Source organism: Athene cunicularia (genome assembly GCF_003259725.1).
Source record: "Athene cunicularia isolate RWA chromosome 17 unlocalized genomic scaffold, athCun1 chr17_part1, whole genome shotgun sequence".
Taxonomy (NCBI): Eukaryota; Metazoa; Chordata; class Aves; order Strigiformes; family Strigidae; genus Athene; species Athene cunicularia.
In genome coordinates, this window is record NW_020799122.1 from 8,713,063 (window position 1) to 8,733,660 (window position 20,598).

Here is a 20,598-nt window from a genome sequence, read left to right on the forward strand (position 1 = left end):
ATCAACACAGTCCTGGCTGCCTTCACCCCATGGGATAGGCAACATGCTTCTTAGTGCCCAGCATAGCCCTGGAGTCCACCAAGGGTACAGGCTGAGAGAGTGAGACCCCAACTTTGCATACTCTACAAACATCCATATCCCCTGGCTGGGCTGCGGGAAGGCAAGCCAAGCAGCTCACCCTGAGAGGCACCAGGAGGAGCGGGGATGCTTTGTGTCCCCCACCCATCTCACTGCCAGCACCAGCCTGGAGAGTGGCACCAAGACCTGGAAGATTCAGCGCACCCAGGAGCACCTTTGACAGAGATGCACGTGTGCATGGCCAGAGCCACAAAGCAGCTGTGGCCAGTGGTGGGGAAGAAAGAGGCAGATGTGTTCAGCAGTGTAGTCCCTCCTGGTTGTGGTCTGTTCCTTTCCCCCCCTGAAACCCGAAACAAACACAGAGCTGCTCCCGCAGAGCGGCTCCGCCAGCTGCAGAAGTGCTTAGAGGGTGGCGTGGTGAGGGGGGCGCAGAGAAGGGAGGCAGGAGAGATCAATCTCGCTCCTGGTGGGAAATGGACTCAAACCCCTGTTGTTTGTATTTAAGGAGACAAATGGATGTGGAGCCTGGATTTTTAGAAGACCCCTAGGACCTTGATTTAATTCAAAAATTGAGTTATCTCAGCATTTGCCTGCAGCCACGGCAGCACACATGATCCAACCTGCGGTGTGGAGGCTTGCTGGGGGGCATGTCTCCTCACTGCCCGCCCCGTTGGCCTTGGCAGGAGCCTGGCATGTGGCTGGGACCTTGGCAGGTCCTTCAGTGAGAGCTGCTTCACTGCCTGTGCATGGACCACGGTGTGCTTGTGCCAGCAGTGCTGCACGCTGGGCACCTGCAGAGCCCCCACTGGGTCACCGGCTGGGACAGCAGCTCTTGAGGTTGTAGTAAAATTCCCCATCGCTCCTTCCCACCCCTTGCCTGCGAGCACCCGCTGGCCCCATGGAGCCATCTCTTTCTGAGTAGAGGATGGCCACCACTGACCACTTCAGTGTCCCCAGGGTGGCCTTGGCCAGGGCGCTGGGAGTGAGGACCAGGGGAGCTGCAGGCAGTGAGTGTGCCGTGCTTGTGTCCCAGGGGAGTGCTGCGCCGGCTCGAAAGACTGCCTGAGCCCAGCCAGACGGGCAGATGGGTTATCATGGACCAGAAGGCTAGCTGGGATGAAGAGAAGGGAAAGCACCTTTTTCATTGTCCCATCCTCCATCCTTCAAACTTCTTACTCTCAGCTCACTCTGAGGATGTGCTGGTGATGATGGAGCATGTGTCCATCCCCTCCCTGGAGGGGCATAGCTGCTTGCACAGATGATGGCAAAGTGGTGGAGGCTGTTTCAGAGGGAGCTGCACAAACTGGGGTTGCTTTTCCTCCTGGGTCCAGCCGATCTCCGTGCCCTTGCTGCTTGCTTGCTCTGATCTGCTGTAGGGGAAAACTTTGTAGAGCAGGGCTGATGGTTGGACTCGATGATCCCAAGGGTCTTTTCCAACCTGAATGATTCTGTGATTCTGTATTTCAGCAGAAGTGCAAAGTGTAGCTGGTTTTGATGGTGGTTCAGGTCTGGGGGGTCAAGGTTTTCTTGCACTCACTGTTTTAAGGCACAGTGTGACGGAGCCATGCCCTGACTATGTACTTGGAGCCCTTCTATGCATTTTTACCAACCCCGATTCACTAGGATAGATGGTCTAAAGGCCCCACAATGGGGTGAAATGTGTTCATCATACCTCCATCGCTGCCTGTCCATCAGGGCAGTGGGGAGTCCACCCTTATCTGTGTGGTCTGGGCTCACCGTTGCAGCTCTCCAGCCCCTGGGCAAGGAGCTGGAGTATCCAAGTGTATCACTAGTGCTGTGACCCCCCCACTTTGGTGTTGACATTGCCCGCAAAGGGCAGAGCAGATGAAAAAGAGCACATCTGAGAAATCTGGTGCTGCAGGAGCCTGGCACTGTTGCCCTGAGACCCCATGGTCCTGCAGCAGGACATTGCCTTGTCGGACATTGTCTGGGCTCTGCTGCTGGCTTTGAAATCATGATTGTGCCTTGGAGAGGAGCCCTTGACTCCACTGGGTAAACATTGCCCATGTGGCCATCCCGGTTCAGCCTGTAGGGAAGCAAACCTCTGTAAGTGAAGGCCAGAAACATGCCTGGAGGAGATTGGTCCTAGACTTGAGCAGGACTAGGGGAACCATGAACCTGAGGGGGAGGGACAGAGGAATTGAGGCTGGAGAAGTCAAATATGGACTGATTTCTTAGGGAAGAGATTGGCCATACCCCTCGAATCCCATTCAGGAGGGCAGATACCTGGGCCCTTCCATTGCCCTGTACCTTGGGGCTGGTTCTCCTGACGTCCTCTGTCCACCTGGGCCAGGCAGGAGGAGGGTGAGGTTTTGCAGGATGCTATGGGGACAGGGTGAGAGGCATCCCTGAGGCCATGGGCTCACTGTGGCCCCCCTGTAACACCCGATAGCAGAGCCACTGGGGAACAACGATCCTCCCTGCACATAGGCAGCCTCCACAGAGCAGCCTCTGAAGGAGCGGAGGGCTGGTGCCAGGGATTTCTTTTTCCACCGCCAAAATTGAAAGGGAGGCAGGGCGAGTGGAGACAGTGTTTGTATTGTTGAGGTAATTTTTTTGTTTTGGTCTGGGGTGTGGGGTTTTTTGTTTGGTTTTGCTTTGTTTTAATATCTGCTAATTGGCTCTTCTCCTCCTTGTGCACTTGAGCATCCTGCTGCAGCTCTAGCCCACATCCGACTCGCGTTACTAGGGGAAGAATAGCCGCATTGTAACCGCCCTGATGGTGCTATAATGGGGAGCTTTGTAGCTGAGGTGTGAAAACGGAGCCGGCTCCCCAGGATGGGACTCTCACTGCAGCGTGAAGTCTTTTATTTCCCCTGCTGCCAGGTTTTACAGTGTCCTCTGCTGCTCCCTCAGATCCCGTAAATAACAGAAACCAGGATGCTGCCCACCCTGGGTCCCTTCCAGCACCCTGACCTTTCCGGCAAACCGCTGATGTGCCTTCCCAGGATGAAGTGCTGGTGATCCTGCTCCCCAGGGACAGGCAGCCGGAGGCAGGGAGGGTGTGAGCAGCACAAGATGAGATCACCTGCCAACAGCAGTAGGGAAACTTCATCCTCCTTTGCTGTGAACCTGGAGCAGACTTTCAGACGCGAACTGCATGATCCTGGAAAGAGTCTCTGGCCTGGGAAATCCTTAGGTTTCCTCCCCCTCTATTTTTTTCCCTCCCCTCCTCCCAGAGATATCTAGTCTTAAGGAACAGCATTTATCTCCTGTGAACAGCACTGGCATGGAAAGCTTTTCCTCCAGCCACCCTGTCATCATGGTAGCATCCCATTCACACTGTGAAATCCCTGCTTGAGCCTGCATCCCACAGTCTTCTTTCCCTTGATGTCAGTATTGCTGTTGCTATCTACAGACTACTTGGAGCACAGCAGTGTGTGGGAGCTCCGGTCAGTGGCCCTGTTGTGTCAGGCACTGTGTGGGGTGGCATCACTGGGTGACTGGATTTGCTGGCAAGCAGAACAGGGCTGCAGCTCACCAGGTGCCCTCTGCCTCCTGCCTGCCCATGAGGGAAGGTGGTGATGATGTTCAGGAAACATCTTCATTCTGCAGATAGGAAGGGACAGAATGTCTCCCTTGACTGCTGTGTCCCTGGACTTGGGGATGAGCCTGTCCGCTGGCATGACCCAGCCTGCTTCCACTCTTCTTCCTTTCCTTCTACATTGAGAAGAACAAACAAGCCAACAAAGACCAGGGAAACCAGTGCAAAACCCAAAATGTACCAAATTTCTAGCTTCTAGATCATCTCCACTATTTCCAGCACATCTCTGTCCAGCCTGCATGCTCATTTGTGGTTGGTTTTTTGTCTCCCTGTATTTCCTTTTTAATTTCTCCAGAAACTGAGGTGTGCATACCAACCACAGAGAAACCTAGACTCAGAAACAATTGAGCCAGACTTTTATATCCCTGTCAGCCATGGAGAAGACCAGGTGTTCACAGATAAGCACCCAACACATGTCCTTTCCAGTACCTCGTTTGGAAACACCAGCCCCTGTGGTGTGTGCTGAGTCCCACATATGCTGATCTGAAAGGTTTCTTCATGTCCTATAATTTACCTCTCCAGGGATGTCAACAGAAAACCCACGGTCAGAAATAACTTAATGCTTCTCCCTCCATCAGCCAGGTCTGACAGAGGACAAAGGAAATGTTCTTCTATATTCTGTTGCAGAGTGTTTAAGCTATAAAACTGGGCCAAATGGCCTCCCCCTGAGCACAAATAACAACAGGAGAAAGATCCATATGCAATTGAGTGTAGGATAAATGTGCTTAGCTGATCATTCGTTTCCCTAATATTTTTTTATGAATAGGCTTAACTTATGGTAAGATGGGACTTTATGGTCCTGTAAGTCTTGCTTGTGTCAAAACAAATGAACTAGCCATCCTATGGGGGAACTATCAATCCAATATATGTGTGTGTATGGGTGTGGGGAGTCAGACCTATTATACCTTTAAGAGCAAATTAGATGCTGTTCCTATGATTCATAATGCTATATATCTAATGGCATGACTCGTCATCTAGAAAATAAACGTTTCGAGCCAGTTTCTCATCTCATAAATTTCCCCTCTGGCACTGAAGGACATAAACTAAATGGGCTGACTCACAGGGAAACAATACAATTTGGATACTTTTAAATGAAAGATAAAATTGCCTTAGGGCACAGAGGGGCGTTGAGATCCTGGGGAGTGGTTGGCAAGCGCAGGACGACGCGTCGGGGGCGACTCTGCCATCCCCAGCTTGCAGAGCTGGTTGAGTTTTCCCAGCTCAGTAGCTTGGCGTGACCACCAGGGCAAAGCATCCGATGTGGAGATAGTCGTGTTGGAGATGGTCTTCTTGTTGGACGTGGTGTCTCCTGGTAGGAAGGAGAGAGTTTGCTGCACATTTCTGAGCATGGCGGGAGGGAAGGTCAGGAGATAGGGAGGTGCCTGCTCCCGGGCAGCTGGTCCTCAGCTGTCACAGTCCAGGGAGGTCCCTGTGCATTCCCACCTGCAGCTCTCCCAAGGGCTGCAGCTGCCCATGGGGCAGGTCTCAGCACCTTTGCTGCAGCCTTTGTCTGTTGCTCTTGGTCTTCCTGTGGTGTTGGGCTCCTGGTTTGGGTGGCAGCTGCTGTTGAGGGTTTGTGAGCAGTCCTGTACCTCCTGGGCTATGCTGTCAGAAGGAGAAAGGGGAGGAGAGGTTTTCCCATGGTTTCCACCTGTGAGGAGCATGTGCCTGCAGCGTGCCTTTGGGGCTGGGCTGGCTAAAGCTTTTCAAGGAAAGGTGACTTCACGTGCTGGACTCTGCCAGGGTCTGAGAGCAGCCTCTGCCACTGCAGCCAGAGCCTGGAGTGGTCTGGGGGAGGCAAGGGAAGATGGAGTGGGCTGTGTGTGAACTACAGCAAAAGTTGTACCTGGCTTCAAGGCTGGGAGGACCACAGAGTCCTCAAAGCTCATGGAGACCCTCCATTTGTCCTGAACTTTTAGTGGAGCCACTGTGTGTATCACAGAGCAGGCTGGTGTCTCCACAGAGGGTGTGGAGCCCCCCAAAGCAATGGTGAACATCTTCCTGTGGAGAGCTTCATCACTTTCTGCATGATCTTACCCATTTCAGCCCATGAATTCGCTCTTGCCACTTCTCCACCCTTTCAACACACATTCCTTGGTATTGATGGACAAATCCTGGAAACCACTGGCTCAAAATCCTGCTGGAAAGCAAGGGAAGTTGAGTCCTGATTGCCTGGCCACCCCTAGCCTGACCCTGATGTCAGCTGGCTCCTGGAGATGGGAGGCAGGCAGCAGCCAGCACTGAGGGCTAGCCGTGCTCTCCGTAACCCAGTTAGTGTGCGTAGGTGCGCTCGCCTTAATGAGCCCAATTGAAGGACGCATCGATTAGCTAACCTCATTTGTGTGAAGGTTGACACAAGGCAGATGACGGCTGGGTACCTGCAGGATCTAATTAAAATGTATGCGAGGCTGGGCAGGCAGAGCAGAGGGGATTGCTCATCCAGCCTTGCACTTACCAGCAGAAAAAAGAAAACAGAAGGAAGGAATTGGCTATTGGATTTGGCTAAAGGGCACGGATGGTGCGGGTAGGATTTCTTCCCTGGGCTGGGGATGCGCAGGGAGGAGCCGGGTGAGGGATTAGGGAGGGAGTGTGCAGAGCACGGGGGTCAGAGCTGGGGACAGGGTGACAGCAGAGAGGTGCCACTGATGTGACAATGCAGCTCTTCCAAGGGTCACCCAACATCTGTCTTTGTCCACAGTGCATGTCTGTGCCCACAACATGCCCATTTGTCCTGCTTCCTACAGAGAGAACATGCTTCACCATCCATCTACATGCATCATTTTCTGGTTTTATCCTGCACAGACATGCTGCTCTCGACAGAGATGTACCTGCACCCGCTTATCCATGTGTCAGATAAACTCCTCTGTCTTCCGTGCTCACCAGTTACTTTGCGACACCCTTTCCAGCCCCGTGCTTCAATTACATTCTAAAAACCAAAGTAAAATAACATCACATATTCTCTCTTTCACATATTTTTTCCTTCCTCTTTTTTTCTTTCTTTTTTTTTTTTTTTTCCTTTCTGGAACAGTCCCACTTTGTAAATGCCTGGAAGCAGAAAATGTTTCAGACGTGAGAGCCTCTAGGCGCCTGTTAAAGGTGCTCAGGGTGTTTGGGGAGAGCAAAAAAACCCTGGACAATGGGAGCCCTGACGTCAGGCTCTATTTATACCTTCTCTTTTCAGAAACCTCCCCGGGATGGCGCTTTTCCTAGAGTTTTCTGCTAAATGCCACAGCCACTGGAGCCGTCCCTGTCCTCCTCAAAGGGCACGTTTTTATCTTTAAGGCGTAACCTGGCAGCTCAGGCGGTATCGCTGGGGCCAGGCATCCGCAGGCGGCTTTGAATGGGCGGAATAGTGCTGCTGTGAGCTGGGCTGCGTGGAGGCTGGCAGCGAGGCTGCTGTACGTGGATGAGGACCCATGAAGCATTTCAGCCCCAAAATGTGCCTTTTAAAAGGTCAAAAGCATTACAAAGAGGTTTGTTTTAGTGGATGAAGTTTTGGTGTTATGATTATTCTAGCAGGGCGTTGTGGCTTCACAGGGTTGGGTTGAATATTGGCTATGTGTGTGTGCAGGGAGAGATGCTGTCTTCCAAGCTGGAGGTTTAATTAGGTATAATAGGCAAAGGATAGCAGGAGAAACCACCGTAAATCCATGGAGTCTGAACTGCAGCAGGGTACAGAGCGAGGGGTGCCCCATCCTGTAGCATGAGGACTGATGCCGAGTATCCTGAGCTGCGGGTTGAGCCCAGGGAAGACACCGTGGGGTTAGAACTGAAGGCTTTGGGAATTCAAAGTGTTTCAACCTCAGACCCCAGCAGATAAAAAGCAGTTATTCTGGAGATCCACTGGCATCATTAGGAGTGGTCAGGAGGGCTCCTGGTCATGCTGAGGACAGCCTGCAGAGGGGGGACTGCCCGGCTGGGGAACACCCTACAAGTATTTTACAGTTTGTTTGTTTGTTTGTTTGTTTGTTTGTTTTTTCTTCCAGATACTGTTATTTGGCTTGTGAGTATTCATTATGGAAATGAATAAAGCAGCAATCTCCTTGCAGGAGGGCAGCTCATATGAATAGCAAATCTGTGAGAAGGATGGAAGTGGTCTCTGTTGTTGGGGATGTAGGAATTACTTTAGTCTTAGTGAGGATAGAAACAGGCACGGAATGGGCACGTGGAAGAGTTTTAGTATGCACAGCAGCTGTGTAGAGGTACCCTACATATGATGTCCAGTGTCACAAATGGGCCTGAGTGTTTGTTTCTGCAGGCAGCTGAGTCCCCACCCCAGGAGAAGCCCTCTGTAGGGTTGTGCAAACACTCCCCATCCCCAGGGATGAACCAGCATGCAGGAGCTAAAGCACGGGGAGGTGAAGGGACTTGTCCAGGGCCATGCAGAGAGTCCATGGCAGAGCTGGGGAGGACATCCCTGTATTTCCCAGTCCCAGGGCTCTGTGCACATGCACGCCTCATGCTAAGCACCACGGGGCCAAGCCACTGGCTGGATTTCACTGAGTCTTTAGCACAAATGTTCACGCTTTTTGTTCTCATGTCAGGCTTTCAAGGGAGCCCTGATGAGCTCATACTGGTGCTCGGGGAAAGGCGATGTTATTGAAGACTGGTGCAGGTGTGACCTCAATGCCTTCGATGAGAATGGACTCCCGAACTGCAGCCCTCTCCCTCCGCCTGTGTACGTATCAGTGTGAGCCCCTCCCACGGGTCACGGCCCCCTGGCACCAGCCCCTTTCCCTCAGGCTCAGCCCACGGGCACCTCCTTCCTCTCACCTTCGAGCCCTGGGGCTGCAGTCCAGCACTCCTTACTGTGTGACTGATGCCTGTAGGATATCCTGGCTCCGGCTGTGGCCCTGGAAGGTTTCCTTATAGATTTTCATCACCTGATTAGCACGGGCTTGTAGAATGGGATTTCAAATGCTGAAAGAAATGGAATTACGGTGCAATTCATTGTGGCTTGTCAGAGCAAGAGCAAATCAGGAGCAAACTGATGGGGAATTAGCTGAGAAAGCAGGAAGACTGGCTCCAGAGAGCCACAAGGAGCAGAACACCTTCTTAGTGAGCCAATATCCTCGGAGAGGATTAATTTCCCATCCTGAGTTCAACAAACATGCTTGTAAGTTTGGAGCCAGACTCTCCACAGCCCTGTATTTTGTGTTGTCATTTACCCTGGTGCAAAGAGAGCAGATGCCTTTGCACTAGCATGGCCAGGAGCACAAGGCTGCTCTGCCTTCACCTCTACCCACAGGGTCCCTGATCAGGGCAGGAGCTCCTGCACAGCTGCTCTGCTTTGACTTGCAGTCACACCCATCAGAGCCTTGCTCATTTGCAGCTGGGTAAATTCACAGCCACATCTGCCCCTTCTCCCCATCACGTGCCTTTGCTTGCCAGTGATGCAGACCAGACCCTCCCCTCCTGTAGACTACCTCGCTGGGTTACATGAAGGCTAAGCTGGATCCTCCCTTTCTCTGTTGCTCCTGGGTAGCTGGTCCTTGGTTCCCTGTGGGGCTGCCAAAGCTCAGCAGTTCTCCCAGAAAAAGCAGTTCTCCCCCTTCAGATGGGATATTTGGGGTTGCGTGGTCGTGATTGCATGATCTAGGCTTTTCCAGGAGCAGAGGGAGGTAAGGACGCCCATTGCAGTAGGCTGGACCCAACTAATCTTCAGCTGGAAGTTCTTCCGTGCTCACCTACCCTCTCTCCCCTTGTGTTCCCCATCCTTGTGGGTCTATGTGCACATCCCTGGGTATGAGTGTGAGCCTTGCCTGGGGTTGTGCTGCTTGTAGAGGTGGATTCGTCCCTGGAAAGGGAGCTGATGTCTTATTTGGTTTCTTTCCTGTCTCCTGCCCAGCCTGCGGCTCTCCCCCAACGTGGAGCCCTCCAGCACCGTGGTCTCTCTGGAGTGGCTGGATGTGCAGCCTGCCATCGGGACGAAGGTGTCTGACTATGTCCTGCAGCACAAGAAGGTGGATGAGTACACGGACACAGACCTCTACACAGGTAGGTGTGGCGGCCGAGGGCGGGATCCTCTTGGCGCAGAGAGTGCACAGTGATGTGTCCTGTGCCCTGCCTGGCTGGGAGCTGCTGCTTGTGTGGAGAACGGTGCATAGAGCCAACGTGCTAGATGAAGTATCAAACCTGCTCCATTCATGAGAGATTTCTGAAGAGTTCTGTAGATATAGGTATTTGAGGGGAAGTGGAAATACAAAAATGCAGTGTGGCAGAAGGAAATGATTTGTCCTTTTTGGATAGGAGAGATGTAAGTTGGAGTTTCTGACTGAAGTGACTGTTTGGTCTGATCAGTCTGAAATGCTGCAGGATGGTGGGTGTGGGAGGAAGGTCAGCCCTCCACAGCTCAAGGGCTTTACTGGCCTGTTCCAGTGAGTACTGCATTGTGTGCCAACCTTTGAAAGGTCACTTAAAGTTGCCTTGCCCACCTATCAAATTAACTCAAAGCCTACAATATTTAATCATTTAAGAAGCACAAAACTTCTCCAGGGGAACCTGAAACTTCCCTGGATTGGAGTTTGGTTCCCAGATCAGGCTTGGACTGAGTGCTCTGTGCCTTGCAAAGGCTTTGTCAGCAATTCAAGCCATGCTCCAGGAGCTGCTGAGCAAGGTGGAGGGGTGTGAAGGAGGGCATTTGACAGCACTTGAGACCTCAAGTGATGCTACTGCTGCATGGAAAGCCAGGAGAAACCTCCTACTCCTTTCCTTAGGGATTTTAGATGTAGTTTGTTAAAGAAACTCATGTGACATGTCAGGGGCAGCCAGTGTTGTTGACCAAAGCAGAGATTTACCTGTATGTGAAGGCTCCTTCCCCCAGATGCCGACTGTAATTTCATCCCCCCCCCCCAGGTAAGGGAACATGGGAAGAAGGTTTCAACCTGTCATGGGAGCAAAGCTCTGCAACAGCTGCTGCTTTGGGTGATTAAAAACCTCATTTGTTTTAAGGTGGGACCTGGTCAGCTTATGCAAGGCATGAATGTCCAGGCTGCCTGTGAGGACAAGGGACCAAACTGGAGGCAGGGACAGGGCTGGCAGTGGAGGTGGAACCTGGCTGTGCTCATGCAGTCTTACAGCTTCCCAGACACCCTGGCAAGACGTCTATCTGTGTTTCCCTGTTGGGAGGGCAATCTCAGGAAGGTCATTCAGAGCAAGATAGGGACTGCACCTCAGTCCTGAGGTCTTGGTCAGAAGCTTTCTCCACTTGGGGTGGTGACTTTTATCTTCTCCTCACTCACTTTGTAAAACCCTCTGAGTCAAGCCCTTCGATGCCTTGAGCTGCCACAGAGCAAACTGCTCCAGCTCATGGCCACAGTGAAAATTTCACCCTTTCTGTTCATCTCAGGCCCATCAAAATTTTTGTCCTATAGGAGCTGGATTTCTGTCAGAGCGAGCCAGAGCCCCACATCCTGGGAGGCTCTGGCTGTTTGTCGAGACCCCTGTGAGAAGGAGCTCTGGTTCCTGGCTCATAAACCAGTCGTGTCCTGCAGGGGCTTTCTCCCACACCTTGCCAGCATCCATTTCCAGAGCTGCCCTATGTGGCCATGGCCCCTGGGTTATGTTTCTATTTTCCTGACATGGAAGAAGGCTTGTTCTTTATCTTGGAGGGGCACCCTCCAGTAACAGAGAAAGAAAACAAGCCACCAAAGGAGGGGCTTTGTTTTGGATGGGGATTCCAGATTGCTCACACATCGGTCAGGTGAGACCAGACTGGGGAAACATGGGGTTTCTCCTTTGAAGTGGCTGGATCTTTGCCTGGCAGACAGAGTAGGAAATACAGATTATTATTATTATTTTCCTTTTATGACTGCCATGTGTTTGACAGGTGATTGAATTCATTGTGGGGAGCTGCCCTCCCCTCTCCCTGCTCTGGGGCACTGTTCGGGACAGAATGACCCCATTAACAGTTAAAGAGAAAAGCCAATGCTAAATCTCTCCCTTTTTTCTATGTTGTTTATAATCAAACAGCATTCCTTCCTTCATTCCTTTCTTACCCTGCAGGCCCCTAATGCCATATGACTTGATTCTTGAAAATACCTTGCATAGGTTTGCAGCGATGCTGACTGATACAGCTCTCAAAGGCTTCACCCAGCCAAAAATCCTGTCATGGGCATCCCCTCACCATCATCACCCACCCGTCATGCTGCAGCCCATCTCCATCGCATCTGAGCAGCAGCCACAAAAACAACGTCAACCCAGAAGGAGGAAGCTTTGGGATGGGGGTGTGGGATATGAAAATTTGGGTGACTCTTGATGGATATTGGCAGATTTTCCTTCCCTGTCGGTGTCCTGGCTGCTGGTAGGCAGGAGCAGGTTGCTCCCACTGCTGGGAGGTGCAGCATGGGTGTTTGCAGTGTGGCAGTGCTAGGCTGGGAGGTTTGAGGGCTCTTGAGGCTGCTGCCATTCATCCATTGGATCTCTTGAGTTTAAATGTGTGAGTTATTTGTTCTTGTACAGGGAGTTTTGTTTGTTTTATTGCAGTCATAGACATTTCTTGTTGGGATTTCTGGCATTTGCTGGGGCTAGAGCTGTGCCAACCTGCTCTTCAGCCCCACAGCAAGCTGGATGGTTCCTGGCTCCTGCTTAACCTGCCTTCTGCCTTCCTCCTGCACCCAAAAGCCTCCAGTCTCTCACTCTTGCAAAACTCCTTGGCCTCCCCTTTGCTTTGCAACTGGGATATGTAGTCTTTCCCATGAGCCAGAAAACATTTGCTCCTCTTCTTCTTGGAGCAGAGTCAGGAGGGAGTTTTGAGGCTGGTCTAGTATGCATCTCCTCTGGTCCCTGCTGAGCTCTGCGTGGGGCGGCGATGCTGTGGGACGGGGTGGAAGGAGCCGGGAGCTCACATGGGCTGGCTGCCCCCGGCTGTACATGTTTTTTAAAGAGGCTTATTACTGGTGCTTAGAAAAACACAGCCTTTGGACCATCTGAGGCTAATAGGAGGTGAACTTGTGTGTGAAACAAACCACGCTTTCAACACCAGCGCGTGGGGAGCGAGCGTCTCTCCACTCAGGAGCCAGCGGAGAAGATGGAGAGCAATTACATCCCAAACTGTTTATTAAAACTTGTGGAAATTACTCATAACTCCATGTGTGCGACAGCTTTGTAGTTGAGTGATGCTCTTTGTTTGAACATGGGGCTCTCGAAGAGGGCACGAGCATGTGTGTGTGTGTGTGCGCGGCCGAGCCCGCCAGCGCATTATGTCATGGACGAAGCAGGCGCTGCACTTGAGAGAGGGAGAGGGAGAAATGTGTTTTACAGGGTGAGGTACAAACTGAAATGGCTGTGAACATCTGGAACTGATATTAGGCTTGGAAAATGTTTTCTGTCACTCCAACACTCCTCTGGAGGAAGGTTTCTGAAGTTAAGAAGCTCCGAAGGGGATGAGGGGGAGGGACAAGGGGATAACACGACCGTGGCGCAGAGTGCTTTTTATGTTTCAGTTCTGGTTGCTATAGCCAGGCCATGTCCCTGCCGGTGCCGGATGGTGGACCTGGGGTATCACCATTGCTCGTTGTGGTGGTCCTGGCTTAGAAGGTCCCCTGGATGAGCTAAGCCCCACTGCCTGGGATGGTCCTGCATGGGGAGCACTATGTCCTCCAGCCTGTGGTGGTAGAAGGACAGAAGGATCCTTGCCCTGATTTTAAGGTTGGGAGCTGAGAAGCTGAGGTGGGAAGCCTCATCTGAAAGATGAACGGTGAAATCCTCAGGTGGGGACAGACCTGTGCCTGGTTTAACATGACCTGGACCATCTCTAGGGCCCACCTGGGAGGTTGGACCCACCGGGGCACCAGTGCAGGTTAGGATAGCTGCTGTGAGTGTGCAAAATGCAAAGTTTAAAAATAAAAAAGTGCTTTGAATGTGTTTGTAGTTAACACAGAGCATGTCTGGGGATGCTGGCGGAGGACAAATGGTTGGACTTCCACTGTGTGATGAATTGGGGTCCATGGGCTTGGCAGGGAGTTGCGTCGCTCCTGGGGCGGTGGCCGTGTCACTGCTGTGATCCTTTGTAGCTCTGGGAGTCCCTTGGTCCCTTAATTGATGTCGGTCTCCATGGTGCATTTTTCTTCCCCTCCTGCCCACATCTCTGCTGCTGAGTCTCTGAACACACATCTGTGAGGGACTTGGGGGGTGGCCACCACGGGCCTGCAGAGAAGACGGTGAGGAGGCCTGGGGAGGTGGTGGTTTGAGCGTGTGAGCTGTGAGAGTATCTCAAAGCACTTTGCTGGTGATAAGTCAGACCTTGCACACTCTCAGGTAGGAATGGGCTCTCCCCTGCTGTGCAGATGGAGGAGAAAAATAAGACACAGAGATAAAATGCTTTCCCTGAGGTCACAAGCACAAGACCCTCAGCACTGAACAGTACTCATCTCTGAGGGAAGAGAGGGGTGCAGGTCCTGGATCCTCCAGCTTTGTGCCCTGCCCTGCGCTCACTCCTCTGTCAGGGGCCACAAGCTGACACTGAACTATGCAGCCCCTCCCAGTCATTCCCCGCCACCACAGTGGTCAGCCCCGTGGCCATGCAAAGCACATGCAATAGCTGTACTCCTTGAGTGTGCAACCGTCTCCTCCTGCTTGTGCTTCATATCAAAGCAGGTGGAACTGGGAAGATACAGAGAAACAAAGTGTCACTTGCTGTCACTATGGTTGAGGATGACAGCAAGTGCAAATGCGACATTGCCACAATGTGCTGCTTTCTCCGTGTTGCTGCTAGCAGATCACAAAAGGATTGTGAGGCTCTACCTCTCCCCCAGCCCATCGCTGTCAGTCCTGCTCTGCGTAGGCTCTTACGCTGTGGTTTCCTCCCTTTTCTGTGGTACCACTTCTACAGCTCCATGTGTGTCGATGGCTGGGTCAGTGTAGTTGGGGATACTGCGTGGTATTAGCTGAATGAAGTATACAGAAAAGTAGTGCACTGCTCACTTGCTTTTATACAGCAGTGCTGCTATTGGTCACAAGATACCCCGTCCCAGAAGGACAGGTGAGGTCTAAGCAGAGACTCCCAAGCTTTATTATTTCTCATGACATCAAGGGATCCTGGCTGCTTCTAGGTCTCTTTGGGCAGTGATCACGTTTGTAAGAAGAGGTAGCCCTCATCCAGAACAGCTGGTAGTCCTCAAAGAAAGGAGGAGAACAGAAACACAGACTGTTGAATGAGCTTGTTGGAGATCACGTAGACCTCCGAGCAGGAGAATGCAGATCTGTCAGCTTGGTCAGAGTCCTCTACTACACCAGGGCCCTCCATAGCCAGGGCTGTGGCGGGGAGAAGAGCTAGGTGGTACGCTGGGGAGGGTGGCTGGAGAATAGACTGGGTAGAACGATGTACAGAAGTTGAGGGTATGGTTATATAAAACCTGTGTGCACCACCACGCCATTGTTGCAGGCTTCTCTGGAGCAATGCTGTTTTGCAGAGAAGTCTTTGAATACACATCGTGTCTATAAAAGAAAGAGAAAGAGGACAAACCAGAAGGCTTAGTGTTTTGTACGCTTGCAAGTTGTGCTCTGACTGGAGGCTTGAGAGTATCTTATTTATAACTTAACTCTGTTCTGTAGAGCATCGTTCTGACGTTTCTGGATGGCCGGGACTATATAGATATAGCTATGGCAACTGTCACTTCCAGTACACCCTCTTGTGTGCAAGCTGTGCTGCTACTGTCATGTGAAAACCAGTGATAGTCTGGAAGAAGAAGAGAAAAAATGCTCTGGCCAGAACAAATACTGTTCCCGTCAGTAATGAGTCAGTGCAATCTCCATACAACACTCTTGTTACATGCCTTAAAATCATTTTTAGAATCCTGACTTCCAAACAGGCTGGGCACCGCAGAGTAGTAGGAGTTGACACTGCCTTTAGGAAGCTGTAGGAGCTTGATGTCCAGCCAGGAGTTGTGTAAATACATGAATGTCCAGAGTTCTAATTAATGCCAACAAAGTGTGGAGGATATTCAAACATGAGTCTTTAAACCAGTTGTTCTTAAAGATGCTGATGATCCTGAGTGTGGGTGATGGTATTGACTACCTCTGTAAAGCCCTGCGAAGGCCAAGCTCTCTCTATAGAGAGCTATGGCACCTGTTATTAATACCGGTGCCATTTTTATAGATGATTTTTGATTTGTAAGTTGACTCAGGGGATGTAGGCTCTGCAGCTGATGGATCACAAACTGTGTCTTGGAAAAGAGACCACAGTCTCCACTGGTTCAGGAGAACAGCTCTGCTCTCCCTAGCTGTGATACCAGACTGCTGCCCTGGGCGCAGCGATGCTGGTGGTCAGGAAGGTTAGTGCTCAGCCTGGGAGCAATAGACATCTCCCAGGGGAGCATCTCTGCGTTTGACTTGTTTTCAAAAGAGGTCCCTGAACATCACCAAAGTAGAGGAGGACCTGGTGGTGGTCAGGAGTTGGTGACCTACTATTGCCAGTCCTATACTCACTACTTGGTTGTCTCTACCTGCTCGTTCCTTGGTGATCTGCCTGGTGGATTGCAGCTGGTTTCTCAATGCAGGTGTCTGGCTGATCACAACCACCACTCAGTGGGGACCAGCTCACTTACGTGCTGGGAATGGAAATGCAGCAGAGCTGCATCTGCGAACGCCTGTGTGCGGGGAGCCTGGCCAGGACGTGGCTGTTGCGTGGAAGCTGTCATTGCTGCTGCCTCTCCTGTAACTAGCATGCGGGTAAAAATGTTTTCAACACCCAGAGTACCCTTCTTGAGTGCTGAATCCACTTCACTTGTTAGCAAAAGGAAAGAGAATTGGAAAGAAGCCTTTGAAGAGAAGGTCAAGTTTTTGGAAGCTGTTTCTTGGGATGTGTTGTGTAATAGCACCAAGCAAGTGCTTAATTTTGGCCATTACACTCGCTGTGAAGCACTGATTTCTCTCCCACTGGGACAGCTGTAGTTATTTCCACCTACCAGTGTCATTTTTGTATCCTGGAAAGCAGAAGGGAGGTGGAAGGTTCTCAGCTCTCAATTAGTGTTGAGTCAGTTGCTGAAATATTTTGTTAATTCACATTTCCATATGGTTGTTCCAGGTTTTTTATTTTTATCTGCCCAGACACCTTTTGGATAGAACTGGACATTATCTTTGCTTTCTCCCAAATCACTTCATAGGTGGAGAGCTGGGACTGTCTGCCCATTCCCTGCTGACTGCGGAGGATGGAGCAGCCTGGATGGTGCCACAAGTATGTCATGCACTTTAAGAGCACAGTGTTTGCCAAGGGCTTTGTGCTGTCTGTTCAGAGCTACCTCTCCCTCAAAGCAAAGGACAGCTGTAGATGCTCCCTTCTAGCTTAGAAGGCTCTGAACTTCTTACATAGCAGTTAATGAGGCCAGTTATGTCGGGTTTTTACTGGTCTGTAATTTTATCCTCTAGGATTAAGTTTCTCCTGATCTGGAAAAGTCAAGGCCACAAATCCGTCTTGTCAGAAAGCATCAAAAGCAAAGGCTGCTAACACAGTCGGATGGATCATGGCATGTGAGTGCAGTTCGGTGGAACTTTTTCATAGGAGCCTGTATTAACTAGACAGGCTTTTCTAATCAATAAACTGTGGCTGGGATTTGGAGGGAAGCTCAGTCTGTGTTTGCAGAGCTGGCGCTTGGCAATGTAGCCATGAGGCTGTGGGGCAGTACAGCCCTGCTCTGGAGGCAAACTGAGTGAAGTACATGGGGTCTTCCCTTTGGATGGGCTCTGAATGACGCCCAGACTGTGATTCCCTGCCAGGTTAGGATCTTCTTGGAGATTTTGCATGTTCCTCTCATTCTAGCCAAAGCCTGAGATGAGATCCTGAATGGGATGGGGAATCTGCTTTCCAGTCCTCTGGCTGCTGTTGAGGTTTCCCATGTGTTCAGCTTTGTCAGGTGGCTGAAGTACAATCCAAAAAGTTAGACAGCGTCCCTCCACACTTCTCTGGAAGGAAATAAGGATAGGAAAGGGATCCAAGGAGGCATAAAGACTGCATTGGAACAGCCTATTCAGTCCTGTCTGAAACTTCTCAACGCCAGTGCAGGAGGTACTCTGGGGACATTGCAGTCGTTCTGGGCTGTGATCCTGTCTGTTGCCTGCTCTGCCCTGACAGCATCAAGGCTTCTGTAACCTGCACCATTCCTCAGATACATCTGTGTTAGATGGCACATGATGGTACCTGACCTTTGTCCCTGCTGGGCTGTGTACACTGTGTCCTGAGGACCATCGTCCCGCACCACCTCCTTTACCAAGACAATGGGGGCTCCTTTAGTGGGGCTCAAAGTGGGGCAGGTCAGCTATTCCCCATGTTGCTTTGGTGTGAGGGAAATTAAGTGAAAATGGAGAGGGATTAAACCTTGAGTCAGGGGATTTGCCAATTAAAATAGCTGCTCCTCCTGCAGGTTTCATGTGATACAAGAGCAGGGAGAGACCCTCCCCATTTCCCCCGTGACCCCTTCCCAGTTTGTTCAGCTTGCTAGGGATTGAGATCTCTCTCTTAGGAGCGAGGGGGAAGCTGGGTCTAGGTTACATTTCATGCTGTTTAGACAGGATAAACCTTTCCTCCCTGTAATTGGGTGATTGGACTTGTGAGCTTTCTCAGATATTAATCTGGAGACCCTAGAGGGGGTCAGATTAGGTTATGGAGACATAATAGGAAATACTGCTGTGGCTAGTTTGGGTTATGGAGGATAGAGTGGCTATTCTGCAGCATTCCCCTGCTGAGTTTCCACTGGTGGGGCCTGTGTGGTGGGGTCAAGGAGTGGTCTTATCTCAGCATCAGGTTGACTTGGTCTTTGCTGGGAGCGACTGTCTCTGAACTCCTTCCACCCCTGTAATCCTGTTCTTCCCCAGGACAGGTCCATGACCTCTCCTTTGCCAGAGGGAGGGGTGGGTGGTGCTGACCTGCCACTGGAACTTGTTCGCAGAGGAGAGAACCTGTTTTTTCAAATGGGCATCATATCTCCAGGAACCCTGGGACAGGAAAAGTTTCCTATTCTGAACTGGTGGTGTTTGGACCAAGTAAGATCTTCCTCCTTGCTAGCTCATGTCATACCAGTCATGGGGAGGGGGATGGATAATCCTGGAGGGGATCGTTTAGAGCAGTGAGCGGTTAAGTGCATGTTTTCATCTGGCCCTTGGGAGAGATGTATATGGGGAAGGGTGTCATGTTGGTTCAGTCAGAGCCAGTGAGATGAGCTTGTCCCTGTGGCCAAATGAGTGTTTCACAGCTATACTGGTTAGCGATGCTGCACTGAAACAGCGTCCTGAGGGGTACTGGAGAAGGGAAACCCACCATGTTTATGCCACAGACCTGTTTGGTGTGTGCGTTAATACCTCCTCCCGTTCCCGTGTGCTGTGTCCAGGAGCAGCTCTGCAGTGTTGCTGGACACGAGTTCCTCCGATACAAGCCTGGCTCCAGGCACCAGTCTGCAGCACTCCTTCCAGCCCTCGTTTCTATTTATTAACAGTGAGATGACAGATAGGGGATGGTCATTAATTTAATAAAGGAAGTTTCTGATCACAACTACAGAAGCAAGGTCCTGAGGTTTTTTGTGGTGGTCTGATGACTCACCCTGACAAAATAGGGTGACACTGGGATAGGAAATACCTTGGTGGAGCTCAGAGCATGGCAATGGCTCTTCCTACATAGCAGCCAGGCTCCTACAGTGATCCTTAGCTGGGCTGTCCTTGGGACTGACCTCACCAGTATGAGCATTGCCCCCACTGAGAAGACCTGTATTTCAACTCTAGAGGTCCATGGTCCTATGCAGCTAGGTCACTTTGCTGGCATTAATGAGTCCCACTCTTTGTTTCCCTAGTGTTGGCCCTGAACACCTACCTGGGGTGACAATGTCAGGAGTGTTGAGGTTTGGCTGAGGAACCCTGCTCTCCATCTCCCCCTTTGTGGCACACTCACATATGTGCACACTCGTGCAGACACTGAGAGCAGGAGTGCAGGTGCTAGCAGCATGGCTGTGCTGTGAGAGAAGAGCTTGTACACAATCACAGATAATACTTGGTTTTCCTTTATCCTGTGCTGTCATCTGCAGAAATCAATAAATCTCACCAGCTTCATTGTTCAGCCTGGGAAATTGAGGCACTCAGCAGTAACAGCCAAAAATTATCTGTTGACTTTAAATTCAGAAGAGCCAGTTAAGAGCAAGGGGTCTAAATTCATGTACAGTTAATATTTATTGTGCTTGATGCTCTCAAGCCTCAAAAGTTCACACTTGGCTGCAGATTATTTTCAGATCGCAGTTTCCAGTTCCTCTCAAACAGTGGTGTTGTCTTGGTAGATGGAGAGTGTCAAGCCCAGGTGCATGTGCCTGTCCTGCTGGGGACCAGGGCAAGTAGGAGCCATAGCTACCCCCAGGCATCAAAGAAGCCACTGGGTCTGCGCCGTCCTGGCGCACAGCTCTCATGGATGGGGAGGTGGCCATTCCATCTGGGTGCCCTGGGCTCTGCCAAACCCTCTGGAGACAATGTGCAATGGCTGTGGGGACTGTACCCCCTTGGCACCCTGACTTCACCGGGGGTCCCCGCACAGCCCTGCAGCAGATGGAGCTTCCTCTGCCAGACAGCCCCAGGCCAGTGTGATGGTGTCTGGCAGCACAGCCCCATCTCGGCAGCCTGCTTTCTGGGGACAAAGCCATGAGACTGTTGTCTCCCTATTTAAGCTAAGGAGCTTTCTCTGAAAGATCCCCGACCGTTTCCAGTCCTCAAGGATGAGCGCAGAAGCAGCAATAGCTGCTTAAAATTGGGTGCAGGGGCCCCTAGACCTAGCGAGAGACTCTGTGTTCCCCTCCCGGTGGGGCTGGGAGGACTTTTGGCTCCTGATGTGCCTGGCCCCAGCTCCCAACCTCCCTGCTGTCTGCTGTCCCACAAGCGGGCGGCTGTGGAGAGGCATGCCGGGGCTTGTTGGGAAAGGAGCGTGTGAGCTGGAGAGATGGCCTGTGATGGCAGGGGATGCAGGGAAGTCTCCTGATTCACCCAGGCAA

At 51.4% G+C, this 20,598-nt stretch overlaps 1 protein-coding gene across 1 annotated transcript in view; it reads left to right on the forward strand.

Annotated features, from left to right (window-relative positions):
- ASTN2 (astrotactin 2) overlaps positions 1-20,598 on the forward strand; it is a 301,231-nt gene that overhangs the window by 200,299 nt on the left and 80,334 nt on the right. The window contains exons 17-18 of the mRNA XM_026860237.1: positions 8,188-8,321; positions 9,492-9,640. Of these exons, the coding sequence (XP_026716038.1) occupies positions 8,188-8,321; positions 9,492-9,640 (283 nt within the window). The remainder of the gene's footprint in view (positions 1-8,187; positions 8,322-9,491; positions 9,641-20,598) is intronic.